This window comes from Coregonus lavaretus, assembly GCF_964263955.1.
Source record: "Coregonus lavaretus genome assembly, chromosome: 40".
In the NCBI taxonomy this organism is placed as follows: domain Eukaryota; kingdom Metazoa; phylum Chordata; class Actinopteri; order Salmoniformes; family Salmonidae; genus Coregonus; species Coregonus lavaretus.
Genome location: NC_140027.1, coordinates 11433515 through 11458896, shown reverse-complemented (window position 1 = coordinate 11458896; position 25382 = coordinate 11433515). Strand labels below are relative to the sequence as shown.

At 42.2% G+C, this 25382-nt stretch overlaps 1 protein-coding gene across 1 annotated transcript in view; it reads right to left on the bottom strand.

Moving 5' to 3' along the window:
* The window catches only part of LOC311113317 (mitogen-activated protein kinase kinase kinase kinase 3-like), a 103714-nt gene that overhangs the window by 36556 nt on the left and 41776 nt on the right, over positions 1–25382 (bottom strand). The window contains exons 5-15 of the mRNA XM_084156539.1: positions 24080–24135; positions 23632–23679; positions 22999–23041; positions 22036–22108; positions 16219–16350; positions 15425–15487; positions 14935–15016; positions 13467–13589; positions 9314–9386; positions 4373–4434; positions 1560–1622 (exon numbers count right to left, since the gene is read on the bottom strand). Coding sequence (XP_084012665.1) covers positions 1560–1622; positions 4373–4434; positions 9314–9386; positions 13467–13589; positions 14935–15016; positions 15425–15487; positions 16219–16350; positions 22036–22108; positions 22999–23041; positions 23632–23679; positions 24080–24135 — 818 coding nt within the window. The remainder of the gene's footprint in view (positions 1–1559; positions 1623–4372; positions 4435–9313; positions 9387–13466; positions 13590–14934; positions 15017–15424; positions 15488–16218; positions 16351–22035; positions 22109–22998; positions 23042–23631; positions 23680–24079; positions 24136–25382) is intronic.

The following is a 25382-nucleotide window of genomic DNA, read 5'->3' as shown; positions in this document are numbered from 1 at the left end:
GAGGCAGCACTCCCCTGTCCAACTCGGAGAGACTTGCAGCTCACTACGGTTTGAACGTCCCGGTGGGACTAACAATGACACTTTTCTCTATCAACCTCTTTCTCTCAACCGCTCCCTCTATCCCTTGTTCTCTCAACGTCTCGCTCACTTTCTCAACGTCTCTCCTTCTCAATCTCCCTCTCTTTCTCTCTCAACCTCTCTTTCTCTCTCAACCTCTCTTTCTCTCTCAACCTCTCTTTCTCTCTCAACCTCTCTTTCTCTCTCAACCTCTCTTTCTCTCTCAACCTCTCTTTCTCTCTCAACCTCTCTTTCTCTCTCAACCTCTCTTTCTCTCTCAACCTCTCTTTCTCTCTCAACCTCTCTTTCTCTCTCAACCTCTCTCTCTCAACCTCGCTTTCTCTCTCAACCTCTCTTTCTCTCTCAACCTCTCTTTCTCTCTCAACCTCTCTTTCTCTCTCAACCTCTCTTTCTCTCTCAACCTCGCTTTCTCTCTCAACCTCGCTTTCTCTCTCAACCTCGCTTTCTCTCTCAACCTCTCTTTCTCTCTCAACCTCTCTTTCTCTCTCAACCTCTCTTTCTCTCTCAACCTCTCTTTCTCTCTCAACCTCTCTTTCTCTCTCAACCTCTCTTTCTCTCTCAACCTCTCTTTCTCTCTCAACCTCTCTTTCTCTCTCAACCTCTCTTTCTCTCTCAACCTCTCTTTCTCTCTCAACCTCTCTTTCTCTCTCAACCTCTCTTTCTCTCTCAACCTCTCTTTCTCTCTCAACCTCTGCCTCTCCCCCCTCTCTCAAGCTCTCTTAAACTCAACATCCCTCTCTTCCTCAACCTCTCTCTCTCTGAACCCCTCTCTCTCTCTCTAAACCGCTCCCTTTCTCCACATCTCCATCCCTTTATCTCCATCTCAACCCCTCTTTCTCTCTCCAGCTCCATGTCCTCCCCCTTGTCTGAGTCTGCCATCATTGAGAGGGCTTGCACTTTGATAACCGTCCCCCTCTCTTTCAACCTCTCTCTCCCTCTCTTTCTCTTGGAAAAAAAGGAGACGTGCCGCATTGTGACAAGGCCTAAAAAGAAATCCCATTTGTGCCCCTGTAAAAAAGAAGTGTACGGCAAAAAAATACTTACTACGAAATAGACCAGGGGACGACTAACATGCGATATTTCTTCATTGAACCCTTTTGGTGATTTTTCATGCTGATATTACTGCGTTATTTCATCATCCACGTCAACATCAGGTAGGAATACAAATTGATCATACTGTAAGGTATTCAGGGCATCAATAAATGTGCAGTGATACATGATGCTGTAATAACCAAAAGGAACTATAGGCTGCAAACTATATGTTACAAAAGGGAGTATATGTTGCAAGGGCATGGGTTATGTCTTTACATGCAACGACAAGTGAAAGTGTTATGGAATGCCAACGAAAGCAGCAAGACAGAAGACAGAGGGCTTCACAGAGTGAAAAGCATCCAAACGTAAACTGACAACATGTGAACTGCGATGAGGACAAGACAACACAAAACGGAGGTAAAATATGTGCAAAAATAAGAAAAAAGTACCATGTTAGATCTTGCAGTGTAGTATTGTTCTTCCACACAGTCCAAAAAATCATCAGAGTCGGGCTGTTTAGTAGACAGACCAAGAAAATAGATTATTCACAGTCCTTGGGTATAAAAAAAAGAAGAAATCACACACACAGTATAAAAAAAAGTTTAAGTGTTTAAGTTGTCCTCCGAAGAGGTGGGATGAAGGTTGGGTCAAAAAATGTATAAACAAATAAAAAACACACATAAGGGGTGAGAGACTCAAAAGACTGGCCAAGGTGCCAAAAGAATACCATGCAAGCAGGGCTTCTAAAATAAGTGGCCGACCTTCCCCTCCATCCAAAGCACATCAAAGACAGAAGTAGAGAGAGAGAAAGAGCGTGGTATTACAAGCCTATGATTTTGTTGTTGTTGATGAAAAACATTAAAAAGACAAAAATATATATATAAATAAACACAATACAAATATATTTAGAATAATAAAATAAAAATAAATAAAAAATGGGTTTATATAAATAAAAAGCATTAAAGAAGAGAATACTTCAAGACTGGAGGATTGGAAGGTACTGTGTCCAGATTTTAGAACCGATTGTTGATTCACACTCACACTCACACACACACACACACACACACACACACACACAGACACACACAGACACACACAGACACACACAGACACACACAGACACACACATTCAAACACTGCTACATTCAAACACTGTTGAGACTAGGTTAGATATTTAATTGTTGGAAGGGTTAGAAAATGTATTTAACAACGTGAGAGTCTCTCACCCCTTCGGTATATTTAAGTCAACACACAAACTACAACTCATATCTGTTGACTGCGGTTATGTCCCAAATGACACCCAATTCTATATACAGTGCACTACCTTTGACCAGGGACAATATGGCCATTTGGCGCACACACTATGGGTTTCCAATATACAGTGGGGGAAAAAAGTATTTAGTCAGCCAACAATTGTGCAAGTTCTCCCACTTAAAAAGATGAGAGAGGCCTGTAATTTTCATCATAGGTACACGTCAACTATGACAGACAAAATGAGAAAAAAAAATCCAGAAAATCACATTGTAGGATTTTTAATGAATTTATTTTCAAATTATGGTGGAAAATAAGTATTTGTTCAATAACAAAAGTTTCTCAATACTTTGTTATATACCCTTTGTTGGCAATGACACAGGTCAAACGTTTTCTGTAAGTCTTCACAAGGTTTTCACACACTGTTGCTGGTATTTTGGCCCATTCCTCCATGCAGATCTCCTCTAGAGCAGTGATGTTTTGGGGCTGTTGCTGGGCAACACGGACTTTCAACTCCCGCCCAAGATTTTCTATGGGGTTGAGATCTGGAGACTGGCTAGGCCACTCCAGGACCTTGAAATGCTTCTTACGAAGCCACTCCTTCGTTGCCCGGGCGGTGTGTTTGGGATCATTGTCATGCTGAAAGACCCAGCCACGTTTCATCTTCAATGCCCTTGCAGATGGAAGGAGGTTTTCACTCCAAATCTCACGATACATGGCCCCATTCATTCTTTCCTTTACACTGATCAGTCGTCCTGGTCCCTTTGCAGAAAAACAGCCCCAAAGCATGATGTTCCCACCCCCATGCTTCACAGTAGGTATGGTGTTCTTTGGATGCAACTCAGCATTCTTTGTCCTCCAAACACGACGAGTTGAGTTTTTACCAAAAAGTTATATTTTGGTTTCATCTGACCATATGACATTCTCCCAATCCTCTTCTGGATCATCCAAATGCACTCTAGCAAACTTCAGACGGGCCTGGACATGTACTGGCTTAAGCAGGGGGACACGTCTGAAACTGCAGGATTTGAGTCCCTGGCGGCGTAGTGTGTTACTGATGGTAGGCTTTGTTACTTTGGTCCCAGCTCTCTGCAGGTCATTCACTAGGTCCCCCCGTGTGGTTCTGGGATTTTTGCTCACCGTTCTTGTGATCATTTGGACCCCTCGGGGTGAGATCTTGCGTGGAGCCCCAGATCGAGGGAGATTATCAGTGGTCTTGTATGTCTTCCATTTCCTAATAATTGCTCCCACAGTTGATTTCTTCAAACCAAGCTGCTTACCTATTGCAGATTCAGTCTTCCCAGCCTGGTGCAGGTCTACCATTTTGTTTCTGGTGTCCTTTGACAGCTCTTTGGTCTTGGCCATAGTGGAGTTTGGAGTGTGACTGTTTGAGGTTGTGGACAGATGTCTTTTATACTGATAACAAGTTCAAACAGGTGCCATTAATACAGGTAACGAGTGGAGGACAGAGGAGCCTCTTAAAGAAGAAGTTACAGGTCTGTGAGATCCAGAAATCTTGCTTGTTTGTAGGTGACCAAATACTTATTTTCCACCATAATTTGCAAATAAATTCATAAAAAATCCTACAATGTGATTTTCTGGATTTTTTTTCCTCAATTTGTCTGTCATAGTTGACGTGTACCTATGATGGAAATTACAGGCCTCTCTCATCTTTTTAAGTGGGAGAACTTGCACAATTGGTGGCTGACTAAATACTTTTTTTCCCCACTGTAGCTTTGTATGAGGTGTCTGTCATCGCTATCATACCACATACAGTTAATATAGTTTATATATCACATCACCAAATACTGTAGTATGCCTCATCCAAAATACAATGCACAGCTATGGGATGATAGCAGTGCAATAGCAATAGCCATGGAAATTGTGAGGTTCTGAATTTAAACAGTTGTTATTGCTGCAAAGCGTGATTTGGTGGGTTGAAAAGTGTGAAATGTTGATGGGCAAGTCTGTGTGTGTGTGTGTTTGTGTGTGTATTAGGAGAGTCACTCACTGCTGGTTCGTGATGAGGTTCAGTCTCCTTCCTAAGCGGGGGATCAAACTTGACTTGATCGACTATCAGGGTTAAACAATGAAACACAGAGAATTAAACACAAACTGCAGTACTAAAAAATGAACATACAACACATTTCAAAATCTAGTCCCAGTGGCCTGGCAATGAAAAAAACCCTGCATGCGTCGAACAGTAACATAAGCACAAAATATCGCTAAAGATCGCTTATGGCCACTTCCCCCCCATATAATCCCTGTGGGCACTGAGTCAAAACTAAATGGCAAAGATTAAGACCCTCAGATATAGAGTCCCTGAATGAACAGTAAGCAGTTCCCCATATGCCTTTTGCAGACGCAGGGTGAATATTCAAGTCTCTGGGGAAGTGAAGTCTCAGCCACTCAGTGAGTTGCAAAAAGGAGTGCTGGAGAGATAAGGAGGAAGCGCAGGGGGAGGGAAGGAAGGAGAGGAGAGAGGCTGAGAGAGGAAGGAGTGGTTTTCCATACTTAACCACAAGATCATGAGAAGGACCGCTCAGGAAGACATGTGAAAAGCTTTCGTTACATTGTTATAAACGTGACATAATAGAGGTCAAAATCAGCCACAGTGACCTTAGTAGATGGTAGATTGTGGCTACTCACTTGACGTAGTCGTAAAGATGCGTTATAAAGGATTTGTCTAATTTCAGCCAGTAGTTTTGAAAGTAGCGCTCACGAGCCAAAACGGGTCCCCGAAAATTGTGCACAACTTCAGTGCATGTGGGGTGTGCATGTTGGGCTCAACCCACAACCTCATTGGACAATACTGTGCTGACCTGATCCCGCCTCCCACTTTAACCTTGCAACCTTATTGGACCTCATGCCACCTGCCAATCAACATTGTCCATCAAGTTCGGTTGTTGCAGGCTAGCTCCTGTGTAGGGTATGGTCTCATCAGACTAATATGGCAAACGAGCAAGCGAATGTTATCATGTAATTTTAAACAACGGCAAATGTATACTTCTACACTACATGACCATAAGTATGTGGACACCTGATCGTCAAACATCTCATTCCAAAATCATGGCCATTAATATGGAGTTGGTCCCCCCTTTGCTGCTATAACAGCCTCAACTCTTTTGGGAAGGCTTTCCACTAGATGTTGGAACATTGCTGGGAGGACTTGCTTCCATTCAGCCAGAAGAGCATTAGTGAGGTCGGGCACTGATTTTTTTTAATTTACATTTTAGTCATTTAGCAGACGCTCTTATCCAGAGCGACTTACAGGAGCAATTAGGGTTAAGTGCCTTGCTCAAGGGCACAGACAGATTTTTCACCTAGTCGGCTCGGGGATTAGAACCAGCGACCTTTCGGTTACTGGCACAACGCTTTTACCCACTAAGCTACCTGCCGCCCATGTTGGGTGATTAGGCCTGGCTCGCAGTCGGCGTTCCAATTCCTCCCAAAGATGTTTGATGGGGTTGAGGTCAGGGCTCTGTGCAGGGCATTCAAGTTCTTTCACACCGACAAACCATTTCTGTATGGTTCTCGCTTTGTGCACAGGGGGCATTGTCATGCTGGAACAGGAAACGGCCTTCCCCAAACTGTTGCCACAAAGTTGGAAGCACAGAATTGTGTAGAATATTATTGTATGCTGTAGCGTTAAGATTTCCCTTCACTGGAACTAAGGGGCTTGGCCCGAACCATGAAAAACAGCCCCAGACCCTTATCCTCCTCCACCAAACTTTACAGTTGGCACTATGCATTGGGGCAGGTAGCGTTGTCCTGGCATCCGTCAAACCCAGATTCGTCCATCGGACTGCCAGATGGTGAAGCGTGATTCATTACTCCACAGAATGGGTTTCCACTGCTCCCGAGTCCAATGGCGGCGAGCTTTACACAACTCCAACTGACACTTGGCATTGAGCATGGTAATCTTAGGCTTGTGTGCCGCTGCTCGGCCATGGAAACCCATTTCATTAAGCTCCCGATAAACAGTTATTGTGCTGACATGGCTTCCAGAGGCAGTTTGGAACTCGGTAGTGAGTGTTGACAACTGAGGACAGATTATTTTTTACAGCACTCGGTGGTCCTGTTCTGTGAGCTTGTGTGGCCAACCACTTCGTGGCCGAGCCGTTGTTGCTCCTAGAAGTTTCCACTTCACAATAACAGCCCTTACAGTTGACTGGGGCAGCTCTAGCAGGGCAGAAATTTGCCGAACTGACTTGTTGGAAAGGTGGCTCCTACAACAGTGCCATGTTGAAAGTCACTGAGCTCTTCAGTAAGGTCATTCTACTGCCAATGTTTGCATGGCTGTGTGCTCAATTTTATACACCTCTCAGCAACGGGTGTGGCTGAAATAACCGAATCCACTAATTTGAAGGGGTGTCCACATACACTATATATAGAAAAGTATGTTCTCATCAAATGTCCTACTCTTGGAAAGCTGTGTATCGATTATATCATGGCAATCTGGCAATCCACAGCTGCAGCATTGTCCACATTGGATTACCCCATATCATGGAATACATGTGTGAAAGTTTAAAAGGTGGACACATGGAATTATTTGACTTGAATGGATGGTTGACACAACATAAAGTTGGACTGATATTTTGAAGTGGGTGAATTTCTCGAGCGCATCAAAGTGTGTGTTGTGTCGCACTCGCGATTCACAAAGGGAATGGATGGACGCGCCTTGTAAAAACCTTATAGCCTATTGCACAATATATTCCAAAATTCTAACAATATACAAAATACCAGCTTGCTGGTTCGAACTCCTGAGCCGACTAGGTGAAAAATCTGTCAATGTGCCCTTGAGCAAGGTACTTAACCTTAATGGCTCCTGAACATCGCTCTGGATAAGAGTGTCTGCTACAGTGAGGGAAAAAAGTATTTGATCCCCTGCTGATTTTGTACGTTTGCCCACTGACAAATACATAATCGGTCTATAATTTTAATGGTAGGTTTATTTGAACAGTGAGAGACAGAATAACAACAAAAAAATCCAGAAAAACGCATTTCAAAAATTGCAAATGCATTTTGCATTTTTTAATAAGGGAAATAAGTATTTGACCCCTCTGCAAAACATGACTTAGTACTTGGTGGCAAAACCCTTGTTGGCAATCACAGAGGTCAGACGTTTCTTGTAGTTGACCACCAGGTTTGCACACATCTCAGGAGGGATTTTGTCCCACTCCTCTTTGCAGATCTTCTCCAAGTCATTAAGGTTTCGAGGCTGACGTTTGGCAACTCAAACCTTCACATCCCTCCACAGATTTTCTATGAGATTGAGGTCTGGAGACTGGCTAGGCCACTCCAGGACCTTAATGTGCTTCTTCTTGAGCCACTCCTTTGTTGCCTTGGCCGTGTGTTTTGGGTCATTGTCATGCTGGAATACCCATCCACGACCCATTTTCAATGCCCTGGCTGAGGGAAAGAGGTTCTCACCCAAGATTTGACGATACATGGCCCCGTCCATCGTCCCTTTGATGCGGTGAAGTTGTCCTGTCCCCTTAGCAGAAAAACTCCCCCAAAGAATAATGTTTCCACCTCCATGTTTGACGGTGAGGATGGTGTTCTTGGGGTCATAGGCAGCATTCCTCCTCCTCCAAACACGGCGAGTTGAGTTGATGCCAAAGAGCTCGATTTTGGTCTCATCTGACAACAACACTTTCACCCAGTTCTCCTCTGAATCATTCAGATGTTCATTGGCAAACTTCAGACGGCTCTGTATATGTGCTTTCTTGAGCAGGGGGACCTTGCGGGCGTTGCAGGATTTCAGTTATTCACGGCGTAGTGTGTTACCAATAGTTTTCTTGGTGACTATGGTCCCAGCTGCCTTGAGATCATTGACAAGATCCTCCCGTGTAGTTCTGGGCTGATTCCTCACCGTTCTCATGATCATTGCAACTCCACGAGGTGAGATCTTGCATGGAGCCCCAGGCCGAGGGAGATTGACAGTTATTTTGTGTTTCTTCCATTTGCGAATAATCGCACCAACTGTTGTCACCTTCTCACCAAGCTGCTTGGCGATGGTCTTGTAGTCCATTCCAGCCTTGTGTAGGTAAACAATCTTGTCCCTGACATCCTTGGAGAGCTCTTTGGTCTTGGCCATGGTGGAGAGTTTGGAATCTGATTGATTGATTGCTTCTGTGGACAGGTGTCTTTTATACAGGTAACAAACTGAGATTAGGAGCACTCCCTTTAAGAGTGTGCTCCTAATCTCAGCTCGTTACCTGTATAAAAGACACCTGGGAGCCAGAAATCTTTGTGATTGAGAGGGGGTCAAATACTTATTTCCCTCATTAAAATGCAAATCAATTTATAACATTTTTGACATGCGCTTTTCTGGATATTTTGTTGTTGTTATTCTGTCTCTCACTGTTCAAATAAACCTACCATTAAAATTATAGACTGATCATGTCTTTGTCAGTGGGCAGACAAAATCAAACAAAATCAGCAGGGGATCAAATACTTTTTTCCCCTCACTGTAGATGACATAAAAATAAATCAAACTTCTAATTTTGGATGTTTTCTAATTTATGATGCATGGATTTGATCGATGTATTTGCTGTATTTTTGCTGTTATCAAAATAACTAATGGTAAACCATGGAGGCACTTAAACTACTTCAGAGCACCCGTTCACTACATGACAGGCACGAGTGCGTAATGTCATGCACTAAATGATGGCAGGTTAGAATGTAAGGATTCAGTTGCATTTTCAGCTTGGAGAGGACTCTAGATCGTTTATTATACATGTATGAGCCATACATTGACACGTCGAGTCCAAAACGGAAGGTTTAAAAAACTGTAATAGTTTTCAATCTTCCGGAACATCTAACCTTTCAGTGTTGTATAATTTGACGTCATATGTCAACGGCTGTCATGACTGCTTATGACATACTACGGCATGCTAATGTCACTCTTATACCAGAGGAATTAAGTCATGCTACTGAAGACACTCACAGTTTATCTCAGAGAGGGTCTTCCCTTCTCGTGTGTTCCCAGAGCGAATCCGATGCGGCACCGATACATGGGGCTGTCAAAACAGAAAAGATGGAGTGAGGGAAAAAGTAAAACACTAACTAGCCTGGTCCCAGATCTGTTTGTGCTGTCTTGCCAACTTTTATGGTCATTGTCAGCCCAAACCGATCTGGGACCAGGCTAGTAATACATTAGTCGCAAGGCAAAAATGTAGCATTGTTGGATGCAGACATTCTGACATAGAGTGCATTCGGAAAGTATTCAGACCCCTTTACTTTTTCCACATTTTGTTATGTTACAGCCTTATTCGAAAATTGATTAAATCGTTTTTTTCCCCCTCATCAATCTACACACAATACCCCATAATGACAAAGCAAAAACTGATTTTTAGAAATTTGTGCAAATGTATATACAATTATAAACCAAAATATCACATTTACATAAGTATTCAGACCCTTTACTCAGTACTTTGTTGAAGCACCTTTGGCAGCAATTACAGCCTCGAGTCTTCTTGGGTATGACGCTACAAGCTTGGCACACCTGTATTTGGCGAGTTTCTCCCATTCTTCTCTGCAGATCCTATCAAGCTCTGTCAGGTTGGATGGGGAGCGTCGCTGCACAGCTATTTTCAGGTCTCTTCAGAGATGTTCGATCGGGTTAAAGTCCGGGCTCTGGCTGGGCCACTCAAGGACATTCAGAGACTTGTCCCGAAGCCACTCCTGCGTTGTCTTGACTGTGTGCTTAGGGTCATTGTCCTGTTGGAAGGTGAACCTTCGCCCCAGTCTGAGGTCCTGACCGCTCTGGAGCAGGTTTTCATCAAGGATCTCTCTGTATTTTGCTCTGTTCATTTTTCCCTCGATCCTGACTAGTCTCCCAGTCCCTGCCACTGAAAAACATCCCCACAGCATGATGCTGCCACCACCATGCTTCACCGTAGGGATGGTGCTAGGTTTCCTCCAGACGTGACTCTTTGGCCAGAGATCCTTGATGAAAACCTGCTCCAGAGTGCTCAGGACCTCAGACTGGGGCGAAGGTTTATCTTCTAACAGGACAACAACCCTAAGCACACAGCCAAGACAACGCAGGAGTGGCTTCGGGACAAGTCTCTGAATGTCCTTGAGTGGCCCAGCCACTCCCCAAATACAGATGTGTCAAGCTTGTAGCGTCATACCCAAGAAGACTCAATGCTGTAACCACTGCCAAAGGTGGATCAACAAAGTACTGAGTAAAGGGTCTGAATACTTAAGTAAATGTGACATTTAAGTTTTCTTATTTGTAATACATTTGCAAAAAGTCTAAAAACCTATTTTTGCTTTGTCATTATGGGGTATTGTGTGTAGACTGATGGGGGGGGGGGGGGGGGGGGGACTATTTAATCAATTTTAGAATAAGGCTGTAACGTAACAAAATGTGGATAAAGTCAACGGGTCTGAATACTTTCAGAAGGCACTGTATGTTTCCCTAAGAGTTGTGCAAAGTTGGTAGAATATTATTCATAGCTGTAATGGCTGCCAAAGGTGCCTTCACAAAGTATTAACTCTGGGGTGTGAAGACATATGCAATAAAGACATCTTCGTTCTTTTATTTTGAATTAATTTAGAAAGTAGGATGTGTAGATCTGTAGGTATAAAATCCTGTGTAATCCCTTTTTAGATTTAATTTTAAGGCAGCAAAATGTGAAGACTGTGCAAGGGGTGTGTAGACACTAGGTACTGTATATAGCGTCAAGAGGTAAGATCAGAGATCTGCATATAATGACGAGATGCTCATGTCTCCACCCTAACAATGGGAGTTGTTGTCCCAAAGGCGGAAGGCAGGCGACAAGGTTAGATTTTGGCAAGAGTGAAACCTCTCTCTCTTTGGGACACAACACACGAGTGAGTCACGTCTTCCTGGCAACCTTCCATGTTTCCCTGATTAAAAGGGCTGGTGTAAAAATACCACCACTGAATGTCGCACTTTGATGACACAGGCGTAATGAAAATGACCCTTCTGAGGGGGGGGGGTCGTCAACCTGATATGTGCCCTCCCACTAAGTCCTGTGGGGAAAATCATTAGTTGGTGGCCAGTCTTCTTCTGTGTCATGACTATAAGAAAGGTGTGCATCCCAAATGGCACCCCATTTCCAATATAGTGCACTAATTTTGACCAGAGCCCAAGTAGTGCACTACGTATTTGGGGGCAGCCAAGATAGTCGGTCCCAGGATGGCTTCCACTCAGTGTGTCCTCCCTCGTGCATCAGAGGACATGTACTTGACTTTATGTGAAGGGCTCACTGTGGAACTGACAGTTCCAGGGCACAAAATGGCAGTTGAAGGACATCCTTCACTGCCTGGTTGTTTTGAAGAAGAGACAAAGCATTTAGAGCCAAACCGTCGGAAGCCAAGGGCAGTTGAAGGAGCTTCACCAGCACAACTTAATCTTGGGATATATTATAGGATCATTCTTATGTCTCCATTCAAGACATTTTACATTTTAGTCATTTAGCAGACGCTCTTATCCAGAGCGACTTACAGTAGTGAGTGCATACATTTTCATATTTTTTCGTACTGGTCCCCCGTGGGAATTGAACCCACAACCCTGGCGTTGCAAGCGCCATGCTCTACCAACTGAGCCACACGGGTCTACCATTCAAGAAAAAATAGCATTTGGTTCCAATTTACAATAAGTGTCCCCGATACCTTTGTATTTACATGTCGATCTACAGTATCTAGACTGTAATTACACTACCTGATGTAAATATTTATTATGGTCACCCACTGTAAAGTGGGACCAAGCACTCAAAAGGTAAGGTTTATCATACATTTTAAGTTTAGCAAGGACCCAATGGTATCACACCATACTCCACGTCAAACAATTTCAGCACATGCTCATTTCCGATGTTACCCCCGAACACACTTCTCATGCACAAACGTAAAAAAAACGAACCACACATCTATGTCGGTGTGCACACAATCTCATTTACCAGAGCAAGCAAATACACCCATGTAGGCCCACAATGCCTCCACACAACTGGTACCTCTCTGCCAACGGCAAAGCGTGGGAGTCGCCGAGATAGGGGGTCAAAGGGTTGAAACACCCCAGTATGTGCCAAAGCACCCTCTTGTATTTCAACTAAGGGAGAAGGAGAGAGGCAGAGACACTCAGCCCAACTGATGAGAGGAGTTGAGGAGGAGTAGGGTGAAATTGCCCTTAGACGCTGATCTTTGGTCAGTTTTGCATTTCCTCCACTAATGGTTAAGGTTAGGATTGGGAGAAGGGAAGCTGATCATAGATCTGTACTTAGGGAAAACTTTACCCGGAGCAGTTGAGGACAGGGCAGGGGGTGAAACGGCCTAAAGAATTCCTTTAAGGCACAGTCAACACCTACAGTCAGGTATTATGGACCTTGGACAAAGTGACGAAAGCGACTGCTGCCAGCTAAAGTGACAGTGCAACTTTTTGGAATGAGTCATGCGTACGTTTGATGAGACTATGTTTTAAGGAAATTATATATTTTTTTGCAGGAAGCTAATGAATGCTTATTCTAAGGCTAATAAATCTTTACATTTAAAACAAAAACATATAGATGCTGTATAATATTATACATTCTGTAATTGTCTAACAAATATGCATTTAAGTGTGCCAATGAACAGGACAGAATGTTCAGTCAGTGTATTCTAGTATAATATTGGCAATGATAGAAAGTGCTGCTGAGTGTGAATACTGTGGCTATGAATAGCAAAAGCACTCCCGTCAAGCTCTTGCTGTGCACTGTGCATTATACACAGACTAAATTGACCCCTAAAACCTACAGCGACAAAATGTTCTGTATGACAAAGTACAGTAGATGCTCTATAACCAATGATTGTCCTCTATAGTCAATTAAAATGATTTAGGACCTTGATCAATCAAAACCGGTAACCAGGAATACAGGATAAGACCAAAAAAATCTAAATGATTACTATTCCGCGGTGAGAATCGATGTCACCATTTAAAAATGGCAACCTCAGAGACAACCTAGCCTGGGTGCCAGTCTGATTCTGCTATCTAGTAGTATATAGTATAGACAGACTAGCACCCAGGCTAGAGGCAAAGGTTACTGGTTCTGATTAAAGGAGGACGTGTCCCGTGAGTGTCTGCACCTGTACTGTACCTCCTCAGGCTCCTCGGGCTCGTCATCTAAGTGGTCGTCGTAGGAGGAGTGGTCCGGGTTGCTGGCCTTGTCCAAGAGCTCGATGGCCAGCGTGCGACTCAGGGGTTGCGAGACAAAGGGATGCTGGGAAAACATCAGGCGACAACAATTAAGCTGTTCATACTGTAGGATAGCCTGGTCTCCTATGGTTATTGGTGGGGCAATGACCATAGTAGTTGGCAAGACAACACAAACAGATCTGGGACCAGACTAACTGTAGAAGACTATGGGCCAGATTCAGTCAAGAAAATCCACGTGTCAGAAAGATTGCATTATGAGAAATGCAATCGAATAAAATGTATTAATTTCTTTGTACCTACATTGTCGAATTAATCATAGCACTCAATTAATATACATTTCCTGCCGTGGTTGTTTCCTCTTGAGCCAAATAGCAGTTGAGTAAAATAGGAGTTGACTTGGCTTGGGGAAAATGTTATCTAAGATGAGATAGGATACAACTTTATCCATCCCCTTAGGACAATTTGATTATGGGCTAAAGTGGTGCATCTGATATGAACTGACATACAAACACTAGACAGACAACACATTTAGGCTGTGTCCTAAATATGGGCCCTGGTCAAGCAGTGCATTATATAGGGAATGCGGTGCCATTTGCCTCAGACAAGCATGACACTAGCCATGATGCCGTTTTTATCACATGCTAGTGCAATAGATTATTAAAAGGCTAAAGAGTAATGTGTAAAAGGCACTTTAAGTGCAGCAGATCTTAAAATGATTTGATAAACAAGATTTATAAGATCAAAGATAAAAAAGGGTTGAGCTTGTAAGAGTTAGATGGGTTCCTCTGTCCAAGTTTATTTGAGTAATAAGCATGGTCAAGTTCTAAGAGCACAAACCGCAGGATAATAGTAAATAGGTGTTGCTATGTGGAAACTACAGCACTTGCTACATCCTTTTCTGGACTTTTACATTCTTTTTACCCATTGATTCTTGAATAATCTTTGAAATGCCTCATGAGCTTAGCTCAACTGTCGTACCCCATCAGAACCCAAAATATAAGCTTGTTTTACTTAAAAACAAACACTGTATAGTCTCAAAACTATCATTTTGATACAGTATCATTAATGGTCAGTCCTTGTATCCATTAGCTCTTTCTATAAATTTGAGTGGTTACATTTCTCCAGCACCAACCCTCAGCTGTTTACAAAAACAGTGGCGGGGTACTTGCTTTGTTATTGTTTGAACTTCATATTGCCCATTTAACCAGTCTATGTACAACAAATGCAAATGGGGCTCTAGTTCCAAATATTCACACTATTTTACTAAATCTTGACCTTGAACATTTGAAAGACTTACTTATTAACAATGCTCTTTGGGTTGTCATTGCAGCAACCAAATCCCTTGATCTACACAATGACGCCACTACAATCACATTACTGTTATATAGCTCAGGCCAAGATCATCTTACCTGCAACAGCTTGTCAGAGGAGGGCCTTTTCTTTGGATTTTTCGTCAATGATATTTTTACAAAATGATGAAAATTACTGGTCCTTGGGGAGGGAGAACGAAATTGGATTAAAAAAAACATTCTGCCTATTCGATCATAAATATTCAATTTATATGCTAATAATGATCAAACCTCTTTGGGATGAAACCTGACCCCATATTATGTGTAAATCTAGTTAGACTGTCAATTCTCCAACCCCTCCCACAAAAAAAGCCTTTCTCTGAGTCCAATGACTTTGGCACAAATCTGAGGCTCGTTTACCCCATAACAGGTGTGTCTGACTGTTAATATTTTAGCAGCATTTTGATTTGATTCATTAATATTGTATTACGTCTCTTTTTCCATCCATTATAATGTCTAAGAGTTGGGGTGGGAGAGGACGGTGTCTTCAAGTAGAGAGATAGAACTGGCCAGGGTTTATGTTGCAGGCAGCAAGCCTAAAGACACTTACCACTTCACCTTGTCTTTCAACTTGGGCGGCTGGAAGTTACTTTTGGTCATCAAAAACAGGGCTCTGAGAAAAAAATAAAGGTGCAGTTGTGTTTTTAAGGAAATTAGTGTTTCACTTCCAATCCTTTCTTTTACTCAGAGGTGCTAACTTACTAAACATACATTTAAAATAATTATCTTCTGCTTTCTTCATGTAGGTCCACATGTGAAATTCCTTCCACATTTTGAAGTATACTGTACGGTTGTTAAATACGATTATTGTCAAAACATAACCCAAAACACAACCAAAATAAACTGTGAATGCATACAACGAGTTTGTAGAGTCATTGCGTGTTAGAAATATGGAACCAAATACTTTTTACTACTTCAGTACACTATAAGTGAATTTGTCCAAACACTTTTGACTTCTTAAAATGGGGGACTACCTACATAAAGTGCTTTAATTTCTTAACGGTAAAACAGATATGTATGAAAATAGTCTCAAATAAAAGGTGTCATTCTGTACTGTCGCTCATATGAAACATTATATCTCAAATCCAAAATGCTAGAGTATAGAGCCCAAATAAATATATGCTTCACTGTCCAAGTACATATGGAGGTGAGTGTATACGATTCCCCTGCCTGCATGGATAAGAATCCTGGCACCTACCGGCCCTACTCTGTCTCCCTTCTCTCTGTCTGCTCTCCATTTCATAACGGTCTCTGTCAAAAACAATAAAATACAAAAGGAGAGTCCACTGTCCTTTAAAAAAAAGAAAGAGCCCTGGTCTGATGCCAATGGGTCCAAACACTAACCTCATCGGGTGAAGGTCGAACATGGGCGGCTGCAGCTCTGCCAGCTCGATGGCGGTGATGCCCACAGCCCAGATGTCGCACAGGTGGTTGTACCCACCCTTCCTCTCCACGGCTGCCACCTCGGGTGCCATCCTGCACACAGGGAGTCGGCTCAGACAAATGAACGGTTCACCACATAGCCTTGGAACAGTCAATAGCAATTAACACTACAGGGTCATCTCAAACAGGACCTCTCAATTCCCACTGTATAACCCACTGTAAGTGCCAATAACTTGCTTATAAATGTTTATAAATATAAACACATTTTGTAAATATTTCTAAACTTTTGTTTAGTGGTGGCACGACCGCTAGGGACGCCAAGTGGGGGGCCACTAAAATGTTTTGCCCGCACGGTCGGGGGTGGCACCCCAACCAAATCTCATTTAAGGCCCCAAAATGGCTAGAGCCAGCACTGATTGTAAGTGTTAAAATTCATAAGCATTTCCAGGGCTTATTCATGACAGTTATTATCAAGTGTAACCCAAACAATGAATTTGACGATACCAGCAGTCCTCATCATCATCATCATCATAGCATCATCATATTACCATCATTCATCATTGAAATCAATATAATCACAATCGTTTGACTTGTTTAATAGGCTACTTTTAAAAATCTAATCGAATACACTGGTCTAAATTCTATTTGATGATACAATTTAGACCAACATCATCATTACATTTACATTTTAGTCATTTATCAGACGCTCTTATCCAGAGCGATTTACAGGAGCAATTAGGGTTAAGTGCCTTGCTGAATGGCACAGACAGATTTTTCACCTAGTCGGCTCGGGGATTCAAACCAGCGACCTTCCGGTTACTGGCCCAGCACGCTTAACCACTAGGCTACTTGGCGCCGATCATCATCACCACCACCAAATCAATATAATCAGAATACGTTTGACTCGTTAACCCCCTAGAGCAAGGGGGGGCAAAGTACGGCCCGCGAGACATTTTCTACATGTATGAAATATGATTATATTTGAGTTACGATTTTTGGCCTCATTCCATGATATACAAACAACCAATAGATGGCGCTGTAGCCTGGCAGTACGCTCTGTATTTGGGCCAACAATCAGATTCAGAATGCGCTCAGCCGTTATAGCTACTTCATTGCTTGACGACTTTTGACGTGAAAAATGAGTGCTGCGAAAATGAGAATAGTGGACTCTGAATGTCATGTGTTTAAAGAATGGTTTAATAATTGTGTACTAATACTGGACATAAGGTGGTATGTCTGATATGTCAAGAAAGTGTTGCCGTTTTTAAGGAATATAATCTCAATCGTAATTTTTCAAGCGAGCATGCTAAAAGTGTGTTAAAGCTGGAAAATGTTGTCAAAGTGGTTGTAAAACTTGTCAACTTTATACAGGCAAGGGGGATTAACCATTGTCAGTTCATTCAGCTGCTCAATGACACAGAGGCAGAGCACCAGAACTTGTTGTACCATTCAAATGTGCGCTGGCTAAGACTGGGAAAAGTATTTTGCCGTGTGTGGGAACAGAAGGGAGATGGGTATGTTCCTTGGTACGGTTGGTAAAGCTGACGACTTCTCCAAGTTGAAAGACAGACTGGCTGGGCGACTTTTCTTTCGGTGTGGACATATTGGGGCATCTGAACGATCTAAATGTGAAACAGCAGGGATATTGTGTTTTTGTGCATGAACTGTATTCCAACATGAAAGCATTCAAGGGCAAACTTATGTTGTTCTCCAGACAAATGACCAGCCGGTCTCTCGCTCATTTTCCGAACACTGGCCGCACTGAACGAGCCCACATCGCAGTGCCGCCCTGAGACATACAGTAGCACTTTGATCGACCTGCATGCTGAGTTTTCCCGCCGCTTCTCAGACCACCAAGATTGAGACTGAGCTGGAGCTTGTTTCATGCCCCCTGTCTTTCGACAGTGAGAAAGCACAACCAGACACACAATTGGAGCTCATCGACATCCGACGTGACAGTGCTTTGAAGGAGAAGTACAAAACAGCAACAATAGACCAGTTCTATGGCTCACTGAATGAAACAACGTTTCCAAACATTCAAAAGCACATCCAAAGGATGCTTGTTTTATTCGGGTCTACATACATGTGTGAACAAACGTTCTCAGTCATGAATTACAACAAATCCCGTCACAGGTCAAATTTAACAAATGACCACTTGTCAGCTGTTCTGAGAATCTCTCCGTCAAAGATGATACCAGACTTTGATGCCCTTGCCAAGAGAGGTAACCAGACCCATCGTTCACATTAAGACTCGAATAACCGTGACTGGGGAAGGCAAGGATTATGCTTTTTCATGATGATGGTTATGCAGTGAGAATTATCCAGTAATGCACTTGGATACAGGTAATAACTAATCAGTCAGATTTGGGCTGAGGTGATTGGATAACTGTAAATATGGCTCACAATGGAGATTAGAATTGTTCCTTAATATGCTTTCAAAAACAGACCATTCCAAATGAAACGGATGCTCTTACCATATGTTTCACTCAAATTTTAGAATAGTTTTTTTTGCTGTTACATTTTGCATGTCTCCAGTCATAGAATATATATCTATTTTTAAGTTTGCATATTGTGACTGTAAGTTTGATTGTACTTTACAAGGGCAGAGATGGTACTTAGGGTAGAATTGTTCTGCAAGCATATATACACCTACAGTACACTAGCAGTTGCGCGTCAATGTGAAAATGAATAAAGGCTTCACATGTTTTGTCACGCATATAGTATGTGGCCCTTCATTAGGTTTCAAAAACTCAATGTGGCCCTTGAGCCAAAAGGTTTGCCCACCCTAGCCCTAGAGTCTAAGTCCTGCCTAAGCGGGGGGGGGGTTCTACTAAGCTAACATATGGAGTTGTTTTAAGGAGGTCATACCAAGGATCATTTAGCTATTTGATTTTGAATTGTAATTACTTTTCCCCTGTGTGAAATAGTAATTGCCCCCTTACATGGAATAACTGGTTGTGCCACACTTAGCTGCAATGACTGTAACCATATGCTTCCTGTAGTTGTTGATCAGTTACTCATCGCTTTGGAGGAATTTTAGCCCACTCTTGCATGCAGAATTGCTTTAACTCAGCGACATTTGTGGGTTTTCAAGCATGAACTGCTCTTTTCAAGTAATGCTACAACATCTCAATTGGGATTAGGTCTGGACATTGACAAGGCCATTCCGAAAATTCAAATGTTGCTTTTTAGTCATTTTCATGTAGACTTGATTGTGTGTTTTGGATCATTGTCTTGCTGCATGACCCAGCTGCGCTTCAGCTTCAGCTCACAGATGGATGGTCTGACATTCTCCTGTAGAATTCTCTGATACAGAGCAGAATTCATGGTTCCTTCTATTAAGGCAAGTCGTCCAGGTCCTGAGGCAGCAAAGCATCCCCAAACCACAACTACCACAACCATGCTTGACCGTACGAGGTTCTTATTGGGGAATGCAGTGTTTGGTTTTCGCCAGGCACAATAATAATATTATAATAATAATAATAATAATCCATGGGATTTATAAAGCGCTTTTCAAGGACCCAAAGTTGCTTTACAATAATAGAAATGAAAAAGAAAACAACAAAACAGGAGTCAAAACAAAAAAACATCAGACTAAATAAGACATGAATATAGAGAGGGGTGGCCTCAAAGAAGGTAAAGAGTGTGATGTATCAGTGTATGGGGAGGGTAGGGTCAGGATTTGGATTCGAACCCGGTAGAGGATAAGAGGTGGGATTGGGGTTAGGATACGAACCCAGTTTAAGGTAAGGGGCGGGACCATAGTGCCCTCAAAGCTCATCACTAAGCTAAGGATCCTGGGACTAAACACCTCCCTCTGCAACTGGATCCTAGACTTCCTGACGGGCCGCCCCTAGGTGGTAAGGGTAGGTAACAACACATCTGCCACACTGATCCTCAACACGGGGGCCCCTCAGGGGTGCGTGCTCAGTCCCCTCCTGTACTCCCTGTTCACCCATGACTGCATGGCCAGGCACGACTCCAACACCATCATTAAGTTTGCTGACGACACAACAGTGGTAGGCCTGATCACCGACAACGATGAGACAGCCTATAGGGAGGAGGTCAGAGACCTGGCCGTGTGGTGCCAGGATAACAACCTCTCCCTCAACGTGACCAAGACAAAGGAGATGATTGTGGACTACAGGAAAAAAAATAGGACTGAGCACGCCCCCATTCTCATCGACGGGGCTGTAGTGGAACAGGTTGAGAGCTTCAAGTTCTTTGGAGTCCACATCACCAACGAACTATCATGGTCAAAACACACCAAGACAGTCGACAAAGCCTATTCCCCCTCAGGAGACTGAAAAGATTTGGCATGGGTCCTCAGATCCTCAAAAAATTATACAGCTGCACCATCGAAAGCATCCTGACTGGTTGCATCACCGCTGGTATGGCAACTGCTTGGCCTCCGACCGCAAGGCACTACAGAGGGTGGTGCGTACGGCCCAGTACATCACTGGGGCCAAGCTTCCTGCCATCCAGGACCTCTATACCAGGCGGTGTCAGAGGAAGGCCCTAAAAATTGTCAAAGACTCCAGCCACCCTAGTCATAGACTGTTCTCTCTGCTACCACACGGCAAGCGGTACCGGAGTGCCAAGTCTAGGTCCAAAAGACTTCTCAACAGCTTCTACCCCCAAGCCATAAGACTCCTGAACAGCTAATCATGGCTACCCGGACTATTTGCACTGCCCCCCCCCCACCCCCTCCCCATCCTTTTACGCTGCTGCTACTCTGTTAATTATTTATGCATAGTCACTTTAACTCTACCCACATGTACATATTACTTCAACTACCTCAACTAGCCGGTGCCCCCGCACATTGACTCTGCACCGGTACCCCCCTGTATATATAGCCTCCCTACTGTTATTTTATTTTACTTCTGCTCTTTTTTTCTCTCAACACTTTTTTGTTGTTGTTTTATTTTACTTTTTTATTAAAATAAATGCACTGTTGGTTAAGGGCTGTAAGTAAGCATTTCACTGTAATGTCTGCACCTGTTGTATTCGGCGCATGTGGCCAATAACATTTGATTTGATTTGATTGAGGTTAGGAAAAAATTTATACAAATAAAATAAATAATTATACTAGCTTTGTAGCTTGAAATACAAAACATGTTTAGGCTTGCATTTCTTTTTGTCCATTTTCTAAATTGATAAGCATTCTCAACATGTTAAAATCTCTGGTGACAGACACAGACAGACATGCATTGAAATGTGTATTTAACCCCTTATTTTTGGCACTAAACTATCTCCATAAATGCTCCCATTCATTTTTTTGAAATGGTACCTTCAGACGAGTCTTGTGAGGCTTGTGTGGGCTGTAGAGCAAAACGGAGAACACCATCATGTTTGTGAGTCTCATCTTTCCATAGAGGGGTCATAATAGTTTGTAGCCCAAACCGTTCGGACGCTACAGACGTTTTCGTGAGAAGACTGATTTTCGGGATGTGTCATGGTCTGACAATCACCGCTCTAGCTCTGCCACCTGTCACCGCATATGCAAAAGTGCAACATCTGTGGATGCAATGCAAAAAAACTCTAGCTTAAACTGACGGAATTTGATTGGAATTGTTTTATTATCCTAATTAGATTTTCACGGGGCAGCGGAAATCGACTCAAGGGGGTTAAACACCTTTTAAAAAAATCAATCGAAGGGCACATTCACACTCCGCTTGACAAAATGGTGGATGATAGATCCATGGATAGATTCACCTGACTTGGGTATCAAGGGACAGAGAGAATCGATAGAAGGTGGGAAGTGATGAAGGACGTTACCAGTAAGGTGTGCCGATGAAGGATTTTCTCTTGGCAATGGTCATCGTGATTTGGGCCGAGACGCCGAAGTCAGCTGCAAAGAAAGAAAGAAAGAAAGAAAGAAAGAAAGAAAGAAAGAAAGAAAGAAAGAAAGAAAGAAAGAAAGAAAGAAAGAAAGAAAGAAAGAAAGAAAGAAAGAAAGAAAGAAAGAAAGAAAGAAAGAAAGAAAGAAAGAAAGAAAGAAAGAAAGAAAGAAAGAAAGAAAGAAAGAAGGAAAGAAAGAAAGAAAGAAAGAAAGAAAGAAAGAAAAAGACGTGAGAAGCTGACTTTATACTTACATTCCCATCTTCATGATGCCTCCATTAAGCATAATTAATTATACCTTTTTAACATGTTGTTATTAATCAATTAATGATTTGTAAATGGTTTGTTAAAGTTAGAGTTACATTAATATAGTAACAGTTTATTATTAATAAATGGCTAATAAATGTCCAAATGCAATCAATAACAGTTTATCATTAATACCAGTGAATGTCTAATACATGTTTGATGACCATTTCTTAAGCCTGGTTCGCTCTGTAATAAATGATAAATGATGCATAACAATGTTGAAATCAATGAAAATCATGCAATGCTCATGTATTTTAGTAACCATAAATTTTTTGTAAACTGGTGCAGCTAATATCCCAAAAGGAATACGAGATAAATTGTAGTGTTAGCACTGACACAATTATTCCAATCACTGTCCAAGCTGTGCATGCATCGCAGAGTTGATTTAGCCTATTACCCACATTTAATATGAAAGCGCACACACACACACACACAGAATGTGAAAGCAGAAGGTGCTATTAACAGCCAAGTGCAATTAACAGCTTGTCAGTCATCGCCAGGTGATGATTCACACACTCGCCAAATTGCCATAATTCATCATATTGAAACACACACACACACCAAAGAAAACAGTTGCACGTCTGGACTCCTTACCTAGTTTGACGTACCCGTTGTCTGTCAACAGTATGTTTGCTCCCTTTGTGCAGACAAAAGAAGATTAGAACGTTACAATGGATTTGTAGTTGCATAGGCCTATGTAAGCATTTAGTACGTTTTTACTTCTTTTTTCTCAACAACGTATCAAACGTCTAACTAACTTGTATCTGCACATTTTCAATGCAGTTTCATTTATGCAGCGGTCTCTTAACAAGGCCATCTATCGAAGGAAACTTCACAGGGGGACGACCAAACCGGTAAAGCCTGGAGTGACTTTGAAAGATGTCTTGTTGGGGATTAAAATAGTGGCCATTAGTGTCAGAAATGTTTTCATAATGGCTATTACACGTCTATGCCAAGAAATTCCAGAGGAGCACACTAAACTACTGTACATGTAATTGAACATGTCTAGGTGAAGGTGTTGTTGGTCTATTCGTGTGTACATACGAGCTCGTGTCAAATGATTTCCTTGAAGAGGACAATAAACTCTATTCTATCCTAATCTACACAATGTATTCGTGCTTGAAACGGTTATTGTCCCAGTCCCACTTCACCTTTGTCTTTGTGCACTCTATTCTATGCAATGGAAGCCATGTATTCCTGCTAGAATCTGCCATTTTCCCACCTTACCTTTATGTCTCTGTGCATTTTGCCTTTGTTGTGGAGATAGTAGAGACCCTGTGGAGGGAAAAATGTGTACAGTGAGTCAGTCCATTGACCTCTTCACAAATAATATCCCATCCTAATATGGTGTCCCTTTTTAGCCAATTCACATTCAACCAAAATCAGCCACATATACTTTTCCAAAGCATGAAACCATTGTCATTTTACCAGGAAAGAAATAGTCTGGCTACTTCTTTTTATTATAATACTTTATAATAGTTGTGTGTATCAAAAATCGAACAAATCAATGACAGCAATAGTCCTACGGTGTTGCTATTGCTAACGGCTGTTTTCAATCTCATTTCGAGTGGATGGATCAGATCTAAGGTATGCAGCAGTTCAAAGGCAATACTTTGAGATGAAAGACGTGTGTCAGAAGGAGTGAATGCTTGAGTGTTGCACTGAATGGACGTACCTGAAGAGTTTCTCGAGAAACGTAGGCTATTTGTGATTCTGTGAGAGGCCCCGTCACTGAAAGATAAGGAGACATGGTTGGAGACTGAGAAGCACTGGTGCTTTATTAAAAGGTTCCTCGGCCATTGGTTATTGAGACAACATCTGGTACCTGAACTCAAATGTATCATGTATTTCATTACTATTATTTAAGCTAAAGGTCTTATTTGGGCACATTTCAGCATTTCAAGCCACATTTGAAGTGTACAGTTTTTGTGTCATTTAACCCCAATTTCAACCCCAAATCAACATTATGGGTTCAAGGTGGGCAATGTAGGTTCAGGGTTTACAATTGGATGTTGATCTGACAGCTTTACCTGGTAACGTTAGGTTATTTGAAGGTCATTATTGAGACTCTAGAATAGTTATGACTGGACAGAACAGACCAGGCACAACAGGACCCTATTAAAAACAGAACAAAAATATATTTGCTACTGAATTAGATAGAGCTAGATTCCTAGGTTCTTTTTAGATTTCAATAACATTTATAGTGCTATACAGGAAACTGCATATTCTCAATTAGATCGCCTATATAAACAAATAAAATAAAAAAACTCTATTCAAACACTATCCTCCGGAATTGACTCACATGTCTGTCTGTCTTCAGTTTAAGTGAGAACACGCATCATACTCCATCCTGCTTCAATCCTAGGCTGTGTGGGAGTGCTTTGGCCATACCACTGAGAGGCTAATCTTCTTCAACTCTCTACTAAGTAGATTGCAAGTCATGATAGCACCAGTTGATTGGGGTCTGATTAAAAGGTGCAGTCAGTCGCGTGACAGGGCTAATTAAACTAACTTCCTCTTAGGGCTCTGAGGGTTACATCAAAAAGCAGGGTCACCAAGTCAGCCAGTTCAATTAATTATAAGAAGCCCATTTCAAGCTTATCTTTCCAAACAATTATGAAGTTACTTCAAAATATTTACACAGGTTACCTGGCTAACTCATTGATCCTGTTTAAATCGGGTCTAAAATGACCTCCTTCCTTTATCTTCTTTCACCTGAAAGAACCTATACAGGTGACAGCATATTCCCAGTTAGGGTCGACCATACTGCTTTCACCTTTCCTCCATGTTCAGATCAATGCAGATGGAGAGGAGAAAAGGGAGAGGAAGCTATGTTAGACTATCGACATGCCTCCTTAACCTCCCCCACCACCTGCCTACAGGGCAGGTCTAAAACCTTGTTAAGAATACCCAACAACTAAACGACGGAGGTTAAAAGGTTAAAGGAATGTAACGACGTGACGAAACTAGTGCATTTC